Source organism: Euprymna scolopes, chromosome 19, assembly GCF_053919585.1.
Source record: "Euprymna scolopes isolate OS-2025 chromosome 19, ASM5391958v1, whole genome shotgun sequence".
NCBI lineage: Eukaryota > Metazoa > Mollusca > Cephalopoda > Sepiida > Sepiolidae > Euprymna > Euprymna scolopes.
Window position 1 is genome coordinate 140,094,618 of NC_136500.1, and position 18,156 is coordinate 140,112,773.

Below are 18,156 nucleotides of genomic sequence, written 5' to 3' on the forward strand. Positions count from 1 at the left end.
TTGTACAATATAGATGCACCAAAAATTTTTTAACAAAAAAAGCAAAAGAACAAAAAAAAAAGAAAACTGACCTCAAATAATATTTGACTTTCTTCTTTTCTACCATAAGATCACAGATATAATCGATATTAAGATACTTGAGCAGTTTGATATCATGGCCTCGGATTCTGTCGTGGCTTGGCCATTCACTGGGAAAATAGAAAATAACTTGTCAGAAAATTTGGGCAAAATTTTTCAATGAAAAAGAAAAAGAATAATATTGATTTGCAGAAGTTTTTAGATCTTGAAGGTTGGAAGGGGGTAAATAAAAGTGCATTTGATCCCTTCCAGTAGGTCATCAGAAATCATCAGAAATCAATCCATTCCAGGGATCAGATTTCATCAGAAATCAATTACATGATTAAAAAATTCAAAAATTGGAAGAGAAGTTGCAATTGTGTTTTCTTTTTGAAAAAGATGGAGTAACTAAAGTAAAACACAATTGCAACTACTCTTTGGATTATCGGATTTTGTAATCATGCTCATATTTTATTTTCTTTTAAAGTTGATGAGCTAAGGGTGGAATAAATTCAAATAATCATTACATGAATGATTCTGTGGTACGAAACAGGTGCTGTCAAGAATTGATCATTTTAACATGCTTAAAAACTAAATGGTAAGATGGTCAACATCTTGAAATTTGGAATATAGACTTTTTGTCATTTATTTGCATATGCTCTGTAGTTACATTGAACTTCATAAATCAAAGGATTATACATATATATATATATATATATAAAATGGGGAACATATTTTTATTCAATTATATTTCACCTTTTATTTATAAAATATTTTTATTCAATTATATTTCACCTTTTATTTATAAAATATTTTTATTCAATTATATTTCACCTTTTATTTATAAAATATTTTTATTCAGTTATATTTCACCTTTTATTCATAAAATATTTTTATTCAATTATATTTCACCTTTTATTTATAAAATATTTTTATTCAATTATATTTCACCTTTTATTTATAAAATATTTTTATTCAATTATATTTCACCTTTTATTTATAAAATATTTTTATTCAATTCTATTTCACCTTTTATTCATAAAATATTTTTATTCAATTCTATTTCACCTTTTATTTATAAAATATTTTTATTCAATTATATTTCACCTTTTATTTATAAAATATTTTTATTCAATTCTATTTCACTTTTTATTAATAAAATATTTTTATTCAATTATATTTCACCTTTTATTTATAAAATATTTTTATTCAATTATATTTCACCTTTTATTCATAAAATATTTTTATTCAATTCTATTTCACTTTTTATTTATAAAATATTTTTATTCACTTATATTTCACCTTTTATTTATAAAGTAGTATCAGAACATATACTACACTTTTGCTCATAGCAAGTAGTCAACCACCTCAGCAGAAATAACCTTCTTAGTGACATGCAATATGGTTTCCGTTCTGCCAGATTTACAGCAGATATGCTAACGGTTATATCTCATAGGATTAGCGAATCTTTCGAAAAAGGCTTCCTTTCTAGGGCAATTGCTCTTGACAAATCAAAGGCCTTTGATAAGGTATGGCATAAAAGGCCTACTTCACAAGATTTCCAGGTACGGAAAATGTTTTCTCAATTATTAAATCATTTCTCTCTGATAGGCTCATAAGAGCAGTGGTTGATGGGCAGAAATCAGAGGCCCACGGTATTAATGCTGGAGTCCCTCGGGGGTCCATCCTGGACCCAACTCTCTTCCTGATCTACATCAATGATCTCCCAAAACACATACTTAAATCATTCGTTGACATCTATGCTGATGACACGACCATCTATGGCAACACATCAAAGGCCGTAAATGACAAAGTTCTCTCTGATTCTCTCTCCTCTGATCTTGATCACGTTGTACAATGGGGAAAGGAGTGGCTGGTTACTTTTAATGCATCTAAAACCAAGCTCCTATCTTTACATCATCAACGCTCTGATCCCCATCTGGCATCAATTGAAATGGACGGCTCCCATTTTGGGGAGGCTCCATGTTTTGACAAGCTTCTGGGTTTGACCTTTACTCCTGATCTGAAGTGGAACACGTACATCAAGTCTGTTGCCAAGGTCGCTGGGAAAATGGTGGGGTCCTTCTACCGCTCCAGAAGATATCTCACTACTGATGCAATTCTTTATTTATATAAAAGCCAAGTACGTTCAAGGATGGAGTACTGCTGCCACATCTGGGCAGGAGCTGCTAAAAACAGCCTATCCTGCCTTGATAGAGTACAAAATAGACTTTGTGGCTTAGTGGGGGATGCCCTTTTCTCTTCCCTGCAACTTCTCTCCCACAGAAGAGACGTTGCGGGCCTGTCTTTGCTTTATCGTTATTTCCATGGCAAGTGCTCGTCTGAGCTCCAATCTCTGGTCCTCCTCGCCAATCTTTCACGATAAACACCTGTTTAGCCGAAACTACTGTCAATAATTTTCCCCACTATTTACCTGTGCCTAAATCAAAACGTAGATTCCATGAACAAAGCTTCTTTCTTAGAGGTGCTCGCCTCTGGAACTCTCTACCGTTTGCCTATTTCCCACCTGACTACAACTTGGATGTCTTCAAATCCAACATAAGGGGGCAGTTCATCAGGAACTTGTTTTAGTAAGACACTTTATCAAAACTCCAATAGTAACGATTACTACGATACTATCCCATTGATTACTGTACACGCAATAACCCTTATCAAGGTCCAGAAGCCACTTGAGGATAAGTGGTGACCTCCACGTATAAAAAAAAAAAAAGCCAAAAGATAAAGTTTTTACAAAAACTATTTAAATATTGGATTTTATTAGAAAGGCAAACAGAAAATATGGCACTTCTGCAGTTTACAAACTGGTTAATTTTTTTAGATTTTTAAGTTCCATTTTTATATTTTGTTTATTAAATTGTTAAGTGAAAGTACAGAATAGTTAGGAAATCCTACTCCTCATTAAGAAAGAGTTTCTAAATAATAATGGTATGAATAAAAACAAAGCTAAAGTGAAGTAAATAATAGGAAAATAATACAAGAGAAGACTACAGTTGGTTCTTAGGTCAGGTTTGTATGGGAGAAACAAGATGTCTGCAGTAAAAAACACATATTTCGATATGAGGCACGTATTATTCTATGGAAAGAAAATATGCTGAAAAATATGTACAGGAAGACAAGGAAAATGATGAATGGAGCTCTTCACCCAAAGAGTGATGTCGATAGTTTATATGGGAAGTGAAAAGAAAAGGAGTAATAGTTGCAGAAAGATGCGTAAAAGAAGAAAATGGTCTGAAAGTTTACATCTTCAACTGTAAGGAAAAGCTTATAAAAGGCGTATCAAAATTTGAAAAATTGCAAACTAGTAAAAAGCAAGGAATAATAAATAAATGAACAAAAAATGAAAGACAAGTGGCTAGTTTTTGTCTGTATTTTTGAGATGAGGTGTTTTCATTGATTGAGATTGTCGGACTGACTTCCCCATCTTGGTTGTTATTGTCACAATGTTTCGGCCGTTTTTCCCTCCGGCCTTCGTCAGGTGTTTTGTATCGAACTGGGGAACCATTTGTTAGGAGTCTCGAACCCAACCCTTTATTATTATTACGGGGGTACCGTGTTCGGACTCCAGCTAGGCTCTGGGACATAGTTGCTGATTCTCTGTTTTGAATGTTACTTTTTCCACTGCCTTCGTTCAGGATTGAACTCAGCCCCTTTGGGTAACTGTAAACTTTGATACAACGTCTAGGACCACTCGGCCATATGTTACTAGGACAAAGTTTACAGTTACCCAAAGGTGCTGAGTTCAATCCTGAACGAAGGCAGTAGAAAAAGTAACATTCAAAACAGAGAATCAGCAACTATGTCCCAAAGCCTAGCTGGAGTCCGAACACAGTACCCCCGTAATAATAATAAAGGGTTGGGTTCGAGACTCCTAACAAACGGTTCCCCAGTTCGATACAAAACACCTGACGAAGGCCGGAGGGAAAACGTCCGAAACGTTGTGACAATAACAACCAAGATGAGGAAGTCAGTCCGACAATCTCAATCGACAAGTGGCTACTTCAGTAGAGATATACCAGAGATGGATAGATAGATAGTGTAGTCTTATAGGAGAACACGGAGACGGAAAGGTAAAAGGGATAATGCCAATATTGATTCAATTATAAAATATTTATTTATCAACATAACGTATCGCACCAGGATGTTAATGTGATGTAAAGTTCCCAAATTTTCCGGAGCATACCAAATTTTCAAGAGGAAGAAAAAGAAATATGTCCAACCTACTTTGGACTATCTTCATTATAACATAATTTCTCTTCAAATAATTGTGAAAGCAGGTAGAGAGAACGGAATTACCTGTATTCAGGAAAGTTATTGTTTTGATCTATTAGGTGTTGCCGAGAAGCAATAAATATGAGAATACAACATTATATTTTAAAAAAAAAAAATGTAGCTCCAGCGTCTGAAATTTTCAACACCATAAAACAAGAGAGAGGAATGGGTAAGGCGAAAGATACAGAGAGGTTTACAGAGAAAGACGGTAAAAGAAAAACCTGGTGATGGTTGTCAAAATGAGACTTGAAGATTGAGAGAGAAGCCCTAACATGTGCCGCACAGGAGCACACGCTCAGGACAAATTATGTGAAGTACCACATTGATAAAACAGTTGAAAGTCTCCTGTGTCGACTGTGTGAATAGAAAGGTGAGAATATGTCAGTAGTTGCGAGAAGTTAGCTCAAAAGGAATACAAGAGACCGCATGACAATATTGTGAGAAAGGTCGATTGGGATGTATGTTTATTAAATTGTTAGGTGAAAGTACAGAATAGCTAACAAAACTTAGGTTCATTATTCATTTATTTGCACAGGTCAAATGGAAGAAACCAGAGTCAACCCAAATTTGTCGCTTTCATTCTTGCTTATTTCTGGGAGTCCTTAAAACCTAATTGATCCGAATTTTTTTTTTTTTTTTTTTTTTAATATAACTCGCAGAACCCATGGAAAATTTTTTAAAACACATAAATAAAATGAATAAATAATAAAATAAAACAACGATGAATTGAAAACAATTTTTTAGCAAATTCTTTTTTAACCTTTTAAAGCTAAAAAGAATTAATTTACAAAAATTTACATTTTTTTTCTATGAAAATTCAAATCTTAAATTCTTCGTAAATTCTTTAATGTTTTAAAGCTAAAAAGAATTTTTTTTTAAATTTAATATTTTTCATTGAAAATTCAACACACAACACATTTTTTTTTTTTCTGAATAATTCTTTTTTTAAATTATAAAGGAACAGATGTCAATTCACTTGCACATTTCTTGTTTTAAAGAATCTATAATAAAAAAAAATGTACGATCTCCTCTCAACATCACTTCTTTTTAAATTATAAAATAAAATAACCAATTTGAAACCATAAACAGACAGTCATGTTTTTTTTTTGTTTTTTTTGATAATTTTTGGAGAGGAAATGGTTTTAATGATTTTTAACTGATGAAGAGCAACTATAAGAGAAGGTAATTCATTTCTCATTAATTAATGTTTGCGATGATGTTTGTTTTTTTGTGACACTGGACATACGGACAAGTAAATTAATATTAAACGATAATATTTTTATTAGCTAACAGAAACATTAAGTATAGAAGAAGAATTAGATAATCAGGAGTGAAAAACAAAAATAATACAATCAATTGACCTTGGATTGTCTTTGCCAGGTTCCAAAGAGGAATTGGAAGCTGTCGAACCAGAATCAGAACCTAGAAAAAAAAAAAAAAAAAAAAAAAAAAAAAAAGTACAAAACTTGACTGAACTCTGAACACCTCAAATCATGCAAAGGATTACCACTACCACCATGGCATATAAGAGGAAGAAGAAAAAACAAAACAAAAAACAAAAGAACAAACTGTCCAATTCCCTGAAGATCAATATTTTATTATCCCAAATTTGAAAAAAAATAATTTCAATTCTATTTTTTACTAGCAGGGGTACCCGGCGTTGCTCGAGTGTTTGTTTCCGGGACGGGGGAGGAGTTTTAAAAAATGTTATGGTAGGTAAGTAGGAAGGATCAAACCCGGAGTCATGAGTAAAAGTAGGAAAATAAAGTGTGAAAAAAACAAAAAAAAAAAAAAAAAAAAAACATCTGCAACATTAACAGTTCGGCCACCAAGAAAAGTCCATTCCAGTTGTTTAGGAAAAAAAAACAAACAAAAAAAACGACTATGGTAGGTCGGCGCGAACGTGAAAATATAATGTGAATTGTCCAGCACGCTAACCACTACGCCACAGAGCACTGCAGCTTAGTTTAGTGATTTTAAATAACTTCACATGAAAGAACTACGAAGCCAAACCGGTGTTCTCTTCTCAACTGTTCCTTGTGAACGATCCCCAAACGGTGTTAAGTGGTGGCAGGGGGAGGAGGAATTTATTAGAGAGAAAATATTTTACCACTTCCATTGATCTTAACCGATTTTGGCCGTGACTTCTCAGCAGAAAAAGTATAGAAATCTAAGATTATCGAGGAATTTGAGAAATAATAAGCCTCAGATATTGTTCTGCCGTTTGTGCATATTATATTTGCATGAAATATCTTGATTTTTAATCCTATTAAGGTCAAAATCAGACGTGAAAAAATGAGTTCATTTTATTTATATAGAGATAAATAGCAATCTATATATCTATAAAAGTGAACGTGTCTGTGGGTCTGTCTGTGTGACTGTGTACATTTCCCTACGCAATAACTCTGCCAATTTTAAGTCTACAGACTCAAAATTTGATATACAGGATACTGAGATTTGGGAAAAACTTTGTAATCCATTTTCGGCCAGAAATTTGGCTGTTAAGGGGTCAAAGTTCAACGATTTGACCTTTGAGAACTCTACTAAACTCTTTCGCCAATTTTGGGTCTAAACACTTGATATTTTACATGTAGGTACTTGGACATGGATTCAACTTTTTAATTTGATTTGAACCCCAAACAATAAATGTTAAGGGGTCATAATAGGGGTCAAAGTTAAAAAAAAAAATTGACTGCTTTTTTTTTTTACTCAACATACACCTCCAAACACCTGGGCAACGCCGGACGTAAATGCTAGTATTTATTAAAAACAATTTCACACTCATCTGGTCTTTCTAACCGTTAAATCTTAAATATACTAAACTATCTTTTAACATGGGAATACCCATTAACCAATATAAAATCACATTAAAAAAATAAGCTAAAGATATTATGTAATAAAACAATAAAAATTTACAGATATGAAATACAAAATAATTAACATAAGATTCAAAGCATATTCCATTAAAATACTTGTAAAAATATAGTTAACATAAGATTCAAAGCATATTCCATTAAAATATTTATAAAAATATAGTTAACATAAGATTCAAAGCATATTCCATTAAAATATTTATAAAAATATAGTTAACATAAGATTCAAAGCATATTCCATTAAAATACTTGTAAAAATATAGTTAACATAAGATTCAAAGCATATTCCATTAAAATACTTGTAAAAATATAGTTAACATAAGATTCAAAGCATATTCCATTAAAATACTTGTAAAAATATAGTTAACATAAGATTCAAAGCATATTCCATTAAAATACTTGTAAAAAATATAGTTAACATAAGATTCAAAGCATATTCCATTAAAATACTTGTAAAAAATATAGTTAACATAAGATTCAAAGCATATTCCATTAAAATACTTGTAAAAAAAAGCTGAAGGGATGCAACATTGCAGTGATGGGACAGGGGTTAGAATTTTGTTGATAGTACAGAACCTATTAGGTTCCGAGACTCTTTTTAAACCCTGTCTAAGGAGGAGAGACTAGTGGTAGATACACCACCCAAATGTGACAACAATGCTTCATACATGGGTGAATGGTAGCTTGATAGAAATATAGGATACTAGCAGGTATAAGAAATTTTCTAGCATAGTAGAGGGAGCTCCACCTTCTATAACGTGGCCTTGGCAATATCCTCAATATATTTGTTCCAATTCATGACTAGAAAGTTAAAGCATTACAAATGTTTGTTTCTTAATCAAAACATAAAAATCTTACTAAGGAAGAAGTCAATTCCGATGCGTCCAAACATTTCTACTCCAGTGGCAAGCGTGCCAGATCGACAAATTTGCTGGTAAAAGATAGAAAAGAAAAGAAATTAAAAATCAAAGATATTTTTAAAAAAAGATATTTTGGAAAAAAGATATTTTGGAAAAAAGATATTTTGGAAAAAAGATATTTTGGAAAAAAGATATTTTGGAAAAAAGATATTTTGGAAAAAAGATATTTTGGAAAAAAGATATTTTGGAAAAAAGATATTTTGGAAAAAAGATATTTTGGAAAAAAGATATTTTGGAAAAAAGATATTTTGGAAAAAAGATATTTTGGAAAAAAGATATTTTGGAAAAAAGATATTTTGGAAAAAAGATATTTTGGAAAAAAGATATTTTGGAAAAAAGATATTTTTGGAAAAAAGATATTTTGGAAAAAAGATATTTTGGAAAAAAGATATTTTGGAAAAAAGATATTTTTGGAAAACAGATATTTTGGAAAACAGATATTTTGGAAAAGAGATATTTTGGAAAAGAGATATTTTGGAAAAGAGATATTTTGGAAAAGAGATATTTTGGAAAAGAGATATTTTGGAAAAGAGATATTTTGGAAAAGAGATATTTTGGAAAAGAGATATTTTGGAAAAGAGATATTTTGGAAAAGAGATATTTTGGAAAAGAGATATTTTGGAAAAAAGATATTTTGGAAAAAAGATATTTTGGAAAAAAGATATTTTGGAAAAAAGATATTTTGGAAAAAAGATATTTTGGAAAAAAGATATTTTGGAAAAAAGATATTTTGGAAAAAAGATATTTTGGAAAAAAGATATTTTGGAAAAAAGATATTTTGGAAAAAAGATATTTTGGAAAAAAGATATTTTGGAAAAAAGATATTTTGGAAAAAAGATATTTTGGAAAAAAGATATTTTGGAAAAAAGATATTTTGGAAAAAAGATATTTTGGAAAAAAGATATTTTGGAAAAAAGATATTTTGGAAAAAAGATATTTTGGAAAAAAGATATTTTGGAAAAAAGATATTTTGGAAAAAAGATATTTTGGAAAAAAGATATTTTGGAAAAAAGATATTTTGGAAAAAAGATATTTTGGAAAAAAGATATTTTGGAAAAAAGATATTTTTGGAAAACAGATATTTTTGGAAAACAGATATTTTGGAAAACAGATATTTTGGAAAAAAGATATTTTGGAAAAAAGATATTTTGGAAAAAAGATATTTTGGAAAAAAGATATTTTGGAAAAAAGATATTTTTGGAAAAGAGATATTTTGGAAAAGAGATATTTTGGAAAAGAGATATTTTGGAAAAGAGATATTTTGGAAAAGAGATATTTTGGAAAAGAGATATTTTGGAAAAGAGATATTTTGGAAAAGAGATATTTTGGAAAAGAGATATTTTGGAAAAGAGATATTTTGGAAAAGAGATATTTTGGAAAAGAGATATTTTGGAAAAGAGATATTTTGGAAAAGAGATATTTTGGAAAAGAGATATTTTGGAAAAGAGATATTTTGGAAAAGAGATATTTTGGAAAAGAGATATTTTGGAAAAGAGATATTTTGGAAAAGAGATATTTTGGAAAAGAGATATTTTGGAAAAGAGATATTTTGGAAAAGAGATATTTTGGAAAAGAGATATTTTGGAAAAGAGATATTTTGGAAAAGAGATATTTTGGAAAAGAGATATTTTGGAAAAGAGATATTTTGGAAAAGAGATATTTTGGAAAAGAGATATTTTGGAAAAGAGATATTTTGGAAAGGAGATATTTTGGAAAGGAGATATTTTGGAAAAGAGATATTTTGGAAAGGAGATATTTTGGAAAAGGGATATTTTGGAAAGGAGATATTTTGGAAAAGAGATATTTTGGAAAAGAGATATTTTGGAAAAGAGATATTTTGGAAAGGAGATATTTTCGAAAAGAGATATTTTGGAAAAGAGATATTTTGGAAAGGAGATATTTTGGAAAGGAGATATTTTGGAAAGGAGATATTTTGGAAAAGAGATATTTTGGAAAAGAGATATTTTGGAAAAGAGATATTTTGGAAAGGAGATATTTTGGAAAAGAGATATTTTTGGAAAAGAGATATTTTTGGAAAAGAGATATTTTGGAAAAGAGATATTTTGGAAAAGAGATATTTTGGAAAAGAGATATTTTGGAAAAGAGATATTTTGGAAAGGAGATATTTTGGAAAAGAGATATTTTGGAAAAGAGATATTTTGGAAAAGAGATATTTTGGAAAAGAGATATTTTGGAAAGGAGATATTTTGGAAAAGAGATATTTTGGAAAGGAGATATTTTGGAAAAGAGATATTTTGGAAAGGAGATATTTTCGAAAAGAGATATTTTGGAAAGGAGATATTTTGGAAAGGAGATATTTTCGAAAAGAGATATTTTCGAAAAGAGATATTTTGGAAAGGAGATATTTTGGAAAAGAGATATTTTTGGAAAAGAGATATTTTGGAAAAGAGATATTTTGGAAAAGAGATATTTTGGAAAAGAGATATTTTGGAAAAGAGATATTTTGGAAAAGAGATATTTTCGAAAAGAGATATTTTCGAAAAGAGATACTTTGGAAAAAAGATATTTTGGAAAAAAGATATTTTTAAAATTTAAAAATTTTTTTAAATATCTATTTTTTTAAAATATCTATTTTTTAAATTTAATTAAAATTGCAACTAGCAATGTTGAAGCATGCCACGAACCAAAGGAGCATCAGACCAATCAGAATTTATACAAGAATGAATCATGGGTCAACATGAAGTTGGTCTTAATGCAAAATAGCAGGAAATCTTTCAATACTCCTTTTCTACTATTAATAAAGTGATCGTACAATTAACAAAGAGTACACAAAACCTCATCCAGGTCGACCCAGGCTCCCTGAAAGAACCTTGCGTTTTGCGAAAAGAAATGTTGATGAGGATCCTCGGTGCAAAGCCTGTAACACAAGCTGGTGTCAGTCCCAGAATACGAGAGGTGTGCAATAAATAAGTAATGTCCCTGACACACTTCCAGTTGTCTGATCTCGCTGAAATTTTGCATGTGCAATGATTTATATCTCTACGGGTTATGTGGCAAATTACAGCTCTGAACTAATTGTGCTTTCTGTTTTACAGGTGTTTGAACTGAGTCAGGTGTGAAATGGAGCCTGTTGAATGTAGAGCAGTGATCCGGTTTTTGTATTTGAAAGGACGCACACTGCAGGAGACTTTTGATAAAATGAAAGAAACTTATGGTGATAATGCCCCATCATATGACCTTGTAAAACGCTGGCATCGTGAATTCAAACATGGCCGGAAGTCTGTGGAAACAGCTCCCAGACCTGGTGCCTCCCCCCCTTCTGCTATTGATGAGGCATCTGTCCGTCAAGTTGAGGCTGCCATTTTGGAAGATTGGTGCATTACTATTCGCCAAATACTCCAAGATGTCAAGATTAGTACAGGGTCTGTGGAAACTATCATTCACGACCATATGCATATGCATAAGATGCCTGCCAGATGGATTCCCAGGTTGCTCACACCATTCCAGAAGCGAGAACGTGCCGAGTGCTCGAGGATGAATTTGGAGATGTGCCAAGAAGATGAGTCAAAGTTTTTCAAAAGACTGATTACACAGGATGAAACCTGGGTCCATCACTATGATCCAAGACCAAAGCCCAGTCAATGTAGTGGAAGCACTTGGACTCACCACCTCCAAAGAAGGCAAGGGTGCAGCCCTCCGCTGGCAATGTCATGCTCACAGTCTTCTGGGACTAGGACGGAGTAGTGATGCCAGATTTCCTGGCAAAGGGTACCAAAATTACAGGAGCCTATTATGCTTCACTTTTGAGGAAATTAAGGGAAGCTATCAAAATCAAGAGGTGGGGCAAGATTAGCAAAGGTACCCTCCTCCTGCAGGACAACGCCCCGGTCCACAACTCGCATGTCGCCAGATCAGAAGCATGGGTGTGTGGTTATGAAATCCTCCCCCATTCTCCCTGCTCTCCTGATCTTGCACCCTCTGACTTTCACCTCTTTCCAGCCATGAAGTTGTTTTTGAAAGGAAAGCGTTTCCCAGATGATGCAGACTTGATTTCTGAAGTCACATCGTGGTTGGAGGACCAACCTGGGGTGTTCTACAAAAACGGTCTCCAGAGCTACATCAAACGATGGGAGAAATGCATAACTCTGGGTGGTTCCTATGTAGAGAAAGACTGATAACTGTGCCAAGTTTCGTTGCTCTACTGCTATGGGAAGTGGGTCAGGGGCATTACTTATTGCACGCCCTCGTAGCTGTCAGGTATCTTCAAAAGCTAGGCTATTATGGTAGAGCTGCAAAGGAAACCTCTTCTTCATCCTGCCAATATCAAGTGCAGAAAAGATTGTGTTTGTGAGATGGTGGAGAGACCTATGACCTTTTTGAACCAATGTCATTTTCTCTGATGAGTCACGATTTACATTATTTCCCGACAGCAAGAGTTTGACTTAAAAAGACTGCAGCCAACGCTGAAACATGGGGGTTTCTCAACTATGGTATGGGGTGCAATTGGGAGTGATGGTTGCTCAGATCTGGTGGAATGTGAAGGAAACATTAATTCTTCTAAATATGTTTCAATATTACATGAAGGACTCCTAGCAATATTCTCAAGTGGTAAAATGAACCAAGTGAACTCCTTATTTATGGAAGATAGAGATCATTGTCACTCTGCTAGGGTGACACAACATTGGTTAAACCAAAATGGGATTAATAAACTTCCATGGCCAAGTCAGACCCAATTGAAAATCTTTGGGGCACATTAGACTGGAATCTTTGCAAAAAGAAAAGGTAGCCATCTTCTAAGCCTGAACTTTTAGCATTATTGCGTCAGACATGGCAAGAAATTCCTCAATATGATATTCGTCAACTTATCAATGTCATGCCAATCAGGGTGCTAGCATTTAAACAGCAAAGGGAATGTCAACTATTAGTTATTAAATTTGTGACCATTTATTTTGGATTTTGTTTTATAAATTAAACTGTTTCTATGGATATCTATTCTTTTCTATACAAGTCAAGGTACATATTAATATTGGCATCGTCCCATCATTGGTGATTAGAAATCACCAGTGATGGGACGATGCCAATATTTTTCCTGATTCCGATACAATTACTAATTATAATTAAGATTCTTTTTAAATTTCTAAATATAGTTTTTTTTTTGTGAGGAGCGAGTCGGATTACCGTAAAAATACCTATGTAATGTGTTTATATATTTTTGCAAATATACAAATACACTTGCAGGGTGATCTATAGAATTCTAGTTTTACTTGTAGCTTAAAATCAATAATTATTGTTTCATTATGAATACAAGTCATCAAAAATTAAGTCTTAAACAAAAACAATAAAAAATAATTAAAAGAATCATGTTTTGGAATTGGAAAATAGGCACAAATTTTTCCAATTCCGATACCGATTCCAATACCCCAAAAAGGTTCAATTTTTTCAATTCCCGATTACGATTAATCATCCCAACATCTACAGGATGTCTTAAAATTAACCATCTATTTTGAAATATAAATTAACATAAAAATAGATGGTTAATTTTGGGACACTGTATGCACACACTGATGCCTCGGTTTAGTCTCAAAAGACAAAGGATACCTCCTGTAGGGGCAGCTGCACATATAATTGTGAGGCAAGGGTTGTGCAATCACCAACCACACCACTTCTGAATCAGCAATGTTTGAGTCCAGTGGCAAGGAGAAGTCCAGGACGACTAGAAACAACACTGAGATAAGCAGAGAGCACATATAGCACCTGGAAGTCCAAATGGTCACCCATTTAGTACTGCCCAGGTTCAACGTTGCTTAAGTTCAGGGATTCATGGGAACCAGTGTATCAGCATGATTATGCCGTACACATATTCAGAATAACGGATGCTTAGTGCGTCGTAAAATTATTATGGAAATCATGATGACATCTTACCGTTGGTGGCGAGAACCTACATGCGAATGATAGAATGGTGAATATCATTAATGAATTTCATACAAGGAAAAAAACCTGGGGTACTAAAACTTACCTTCCCTTCAAACAAAATCACTGGCACAACAAAACGTCCACGACATCTGGCCGAACGAGCGGCCCAAAAGCATTGCTTCAATTTTTCCGTATCCAACAAACTCTCGTATCTGTAAAAAAAAAAAAAGAAAAGTAAATTACAATCATGATTTCCAATTTTTGCATTTTGATCAAAATTAATTACGTTTCCAAATTTTTTAGATGAGAATTTTCAATTTGCATTATCTGATTACTGTTCTCATCGTAATCGTTATTTTTCATGTTTCAATCAATGTAATCTCCAACATTCTTTGAGTGCTTCTTTTCAAACTTGTGAATCTTTATCTTTCATCTGCCTTTTTATGCATCAAGGGTCAATCAAAACAGCAATTTTGATAAATTCAAAGAAATGCATCTCGTTGGCTTAGAATATTTTTTTTTATTGATTTTTATTAATTTAGGTGGATGTACGTGCAAAGATACATGCGTGGAAACTATTTTAAGCATTTTCATTTTGGACACCAAAGTGTAAATGTAATCATTAAAGACCTTTGTTTTTTTTTTATTTGCAGACTCATTGTGTTGTTGTTTCACTACGATTCAGCCAACTATTCCTCTGGCCGTCTTCAGGTGGTTAACCGTGATGGGATAGAAATCCTGAGTCTCTTAACTGCATCCTCAGTACTTACTGCCTTCCATAGTTGTCGTCTCACCACATTTTGGCCAATTCTCTGGCCAGCTTTGGGTAGGATTGAAGACAATGCTTACCTGGAACCCTAAGGATTCAATGCCTCTATCCACTGCACCATGGGCAACAAAGGGCGATCAAGACTGGACTTTTTGGTCTTATGAATCCAAGTTTTCTTTCTTATCTAGTCTCCCATCTGTACCAAATGGTATTATAAGTTATAAGAAGGCCATAGGATGAGTTGGCTGAAACGTGATGAAGCAACAACAACTATGAAGATGAGGATAACAATCTGTAAATGAATATACAAATTACCATACTTTGGAGGAATTGCGCCAACTAGCTAAAAGTGCTCTTTTGGCAACCACACATATAAAGAGCACTTTTTTTTAAGTTGGTGTGATTACATCCGAATTCGGTGCAATTACTACAAAGTACGGTACTCATCTCAAAGGATTCCAATAAAAAATGCTATACTTTTTGCTTTTTTTTGGGGGGGGGGGGTCTTTGATTTTTTTGCTATTACTTATTTCATGCTTTGACTTTTATGGTGGGTTGAAGAATTTGTTTTCTGTTAGAATTTTAGTCTTTAGGATCTTCCATATATATTGTAACCGTTATGAAGAGGCATTGATTTATTTGCACTTTTGATCAATTTGGTTTGGTTCTGATTTGCTGTAAAGGATTTGTTCTTGATTTTGATCGCAGTAGATATTGCTATTTGATCTCTGTTAATCCCTTCTTAGATTGATTTCATAGTTTTAATTAGAGTTTTAAGTTCAGAAATTAGTTTAAGTAGGTCTTGATTATTTGGTTAGGTTGGTTTGGTTTTTTTGAACAATTTCTACTTAAGTATTTGCTTTTTGATAGGAATTTATTATTTTCTTTGACTCTGGGATAACATTTTTATTGGATTTCACTTCACTTTCTTTTAAAAAATGTAACAGGTTTTTGAGCATGTTGGGTGATTTTTCACAGCAGTTTGAGTGTTTTGCTTCGTTTGGCCATTCTTCATCAGCATTGTTAGGACAGTAAAACTATCAAGAGGAGATAACTCTGTTTTGATATGTGCATTGCGTGCTCAACAATATAAATTAATGAAAAGTGGATATGAGTTTTGTGACAGTTTACGATCATCAGGGACAGTTTATGAACAGTCTTGAGTTTGCAGTGGTTGTTAAGAGAGTTGCAAGTTGGAGAGAATAGAACACAGGTTGTGGTACGAAATAGATGGGAAAATGAATTGATCACTGACTGATGAACATAGTCTCAGCTAAGACGTAGGCGTTAATGTTCAGAAGGTTGATTGTGCCACACACTCAGAGTGCAACTGATATTTACAGAATGTATTTTTTGTATTCTATTTAATTTTTATACTTGTGTATCTGTATGCACCTTCGAGAGCCACCGGTGACACAGCAGAAGCAAAGATGAAGGAGGAGAAGACTACAGAAATGATGTTGAGGTCAGCAGCAGTTATCACAATTTTCACTGTTTCGTTTTTTTCTCGTATTATTTGGATTCATTGGAATAGAGTTCTCATCTCCAGTGTTATTAGCACAATGTTTCTGTCGATGTAACCTCCAACCTTTTTCAGGTGTACCTTGACAAACTCAGGGAATCTTTCTGTTTCATATTGGAAAACATGGCTACTTCTAATACACGTGAAGGTCAAAGGTTACATCAACTGAAATTTTGTGCAAATAACACTCAAGATGAGAATAGTAGTCCAATTAATCGAAATAATACAATCATTCCTCAGCTAAAATATTCAGAATTGTGACAAAAATGATGCAAATAATCAAATGTCCATTTCGCTATTTTAATCGCAGGTTGGAGGTCACCAGTTTGTAGCGGTATGCGTTGCACTTTTGACAACATAAATTAATGAAAATAGATACTGAGGTTTTTTTTGTTTTTTTTTTTACATAGGCATCACCACTTATCAAGGCCAAGAGGCCACTCGAGGATAAGGGTCAAAGAGTGTACAGTACAACTGTAAACTTTATTTAAAACAAAAAAGAATATTTATACATTTCTTTACAGAAAATAGCTTTTGTGAAAAGCGCATAAGACTGTGTGTGTGTGTGTACGTGTGCATTGTTGATCTCTGCCGATCATATGTGGACTGAAATTAAATACTTTGTTTAATGTTGTTACCAAGGTAATTCATGGATTGTAGAGTTTGTTCATGATGTCTGGCTTACCTCGATAAGGCTGGATAGTACGTGAAAGTTTGTCTCATTACAGAATCGGTTTGCGTATGTAAAACCACATTTGGAACACGTGGTGTATGTTGTCACTGTCACGTGCCACCAGGGAAAAGAAAAGAGAGAAGCAGACAGAAGAGGAAAAGAAAAAGGGACGTTAGCGTTGACATCTGTCTGCCAGAGGCGAGGTCAAAAGGGGAGATAATTGCCTATTCTTTCCCTTTTGTCTGAATGTTCGCTTTGCACAAAGCTATTTGGCAGACTAGTTTTTAAACTGATGTATCACTACAACTCCTTTTCTATTTCAGGTGGCGTTTACGTACTCCCTTTTACTGAGATATGAGAACGGGATAAGACAAACATTGGCAGGTGCCAACAAAGTATAACTTTGAGTCTGGGTAAACAAAGATGGGTATATATTACTTTTGTCTGTGATAGTTGTGACACACAAACTCAAGTAATATCGGACTAAGATTGATAGATGTAATTCGTATCATTCTAAAAGAAAAAAAAAAAAAAAAAAGAAAGAAAGAAAGGAAAGTTTAAAAGGAAAAGAAAAGAAAGGGCAGAGTATCATGTTGCTTCTTCAAGTAACAAGTCTTGTGACAAGAAAGGAAAATGAATAATTCCAATATACACCCCCAACCTCCCATGTTAAGAACGGCTTTCCGAATAAACACCCCGAACCTCCCCATGTTAAAAACGGCTTTAGGAATAAACACCGCCAACCTCGAAAACTGTTCTTAACATGAGGAGGCTGGTTGGTTGGGTTTTTTTTACGGCATATCAACCCTTTTCAGTTTATTTAATGCCGAATCCAAAGATTTAAGAAAAAACTTTCTATAGAATATATTTGTTTTCAAGTCTGTTTCTATTTAACCCATAGTTGGGACCCTAACAGGTACTACCACTCTGGGTCAGAGTGGACCTGGGAGCAATGGCAATTAAAGGGTGGCTCCACACTCCCCAAAGCCTGCAAGCTGGGGTCTCACCACTGGATATAGTTTAAGGTCATATCCAGGACTGGGGAGGTTGGAGGTGTTTATTCCAAAAGACATGGGTCAATATGAAGAACTAAGTTTCCTCCATGACAACGCTCGCCCGCATGTTGTCCAAGCTGAATGAATTGGGCTACGAGATTACCTCATCCGCCATATTCACCA

At 33.4% G+C, this 18,156-nt stretch overlaps 2 protein-coding genes across 3 annotated transcripts in view; one reads left to right on the forward strand and one right to left on the reverse strand.

Annotated features, from left to right (window-relative positions):
- The window catches only part of LOC145240005 (phosphatidylinositol-3,5-bisphosphate 3-phosphatase MTMR14-like), a gene marked incomplete in the record, with an annotated part of 148,228 nt that overhangs the window by 84,907 nt on the left and 45,165 nt on the right, over window positions 1-18,156 (reverse strand). The window contains 4 exon segments of the mRNA XM_080103598.1: window positions 72-188; window positions 5,709-5,769; window positions 8,079-8,151; window positions 14,118-14,226. Of these exon segments, the coding sequence (XP_079959724.1) occupies window positions 72-188; window positions 5,709-5,769; window positions 8,079-8,151; window positions 14,118-14,226 (360 nt within the window).
- LOC145240006 (mitochondrial tRNA-specific 2-thiouridylase 1-like) overlaps window positions 1-18,156 on the forward strand; it is a 194,623-nt gene that overhangs the window by 78,450 nt on the left and 98,017 nt on the right. The gene's annotated exons all lie outside the window — the stretch shown is intronic.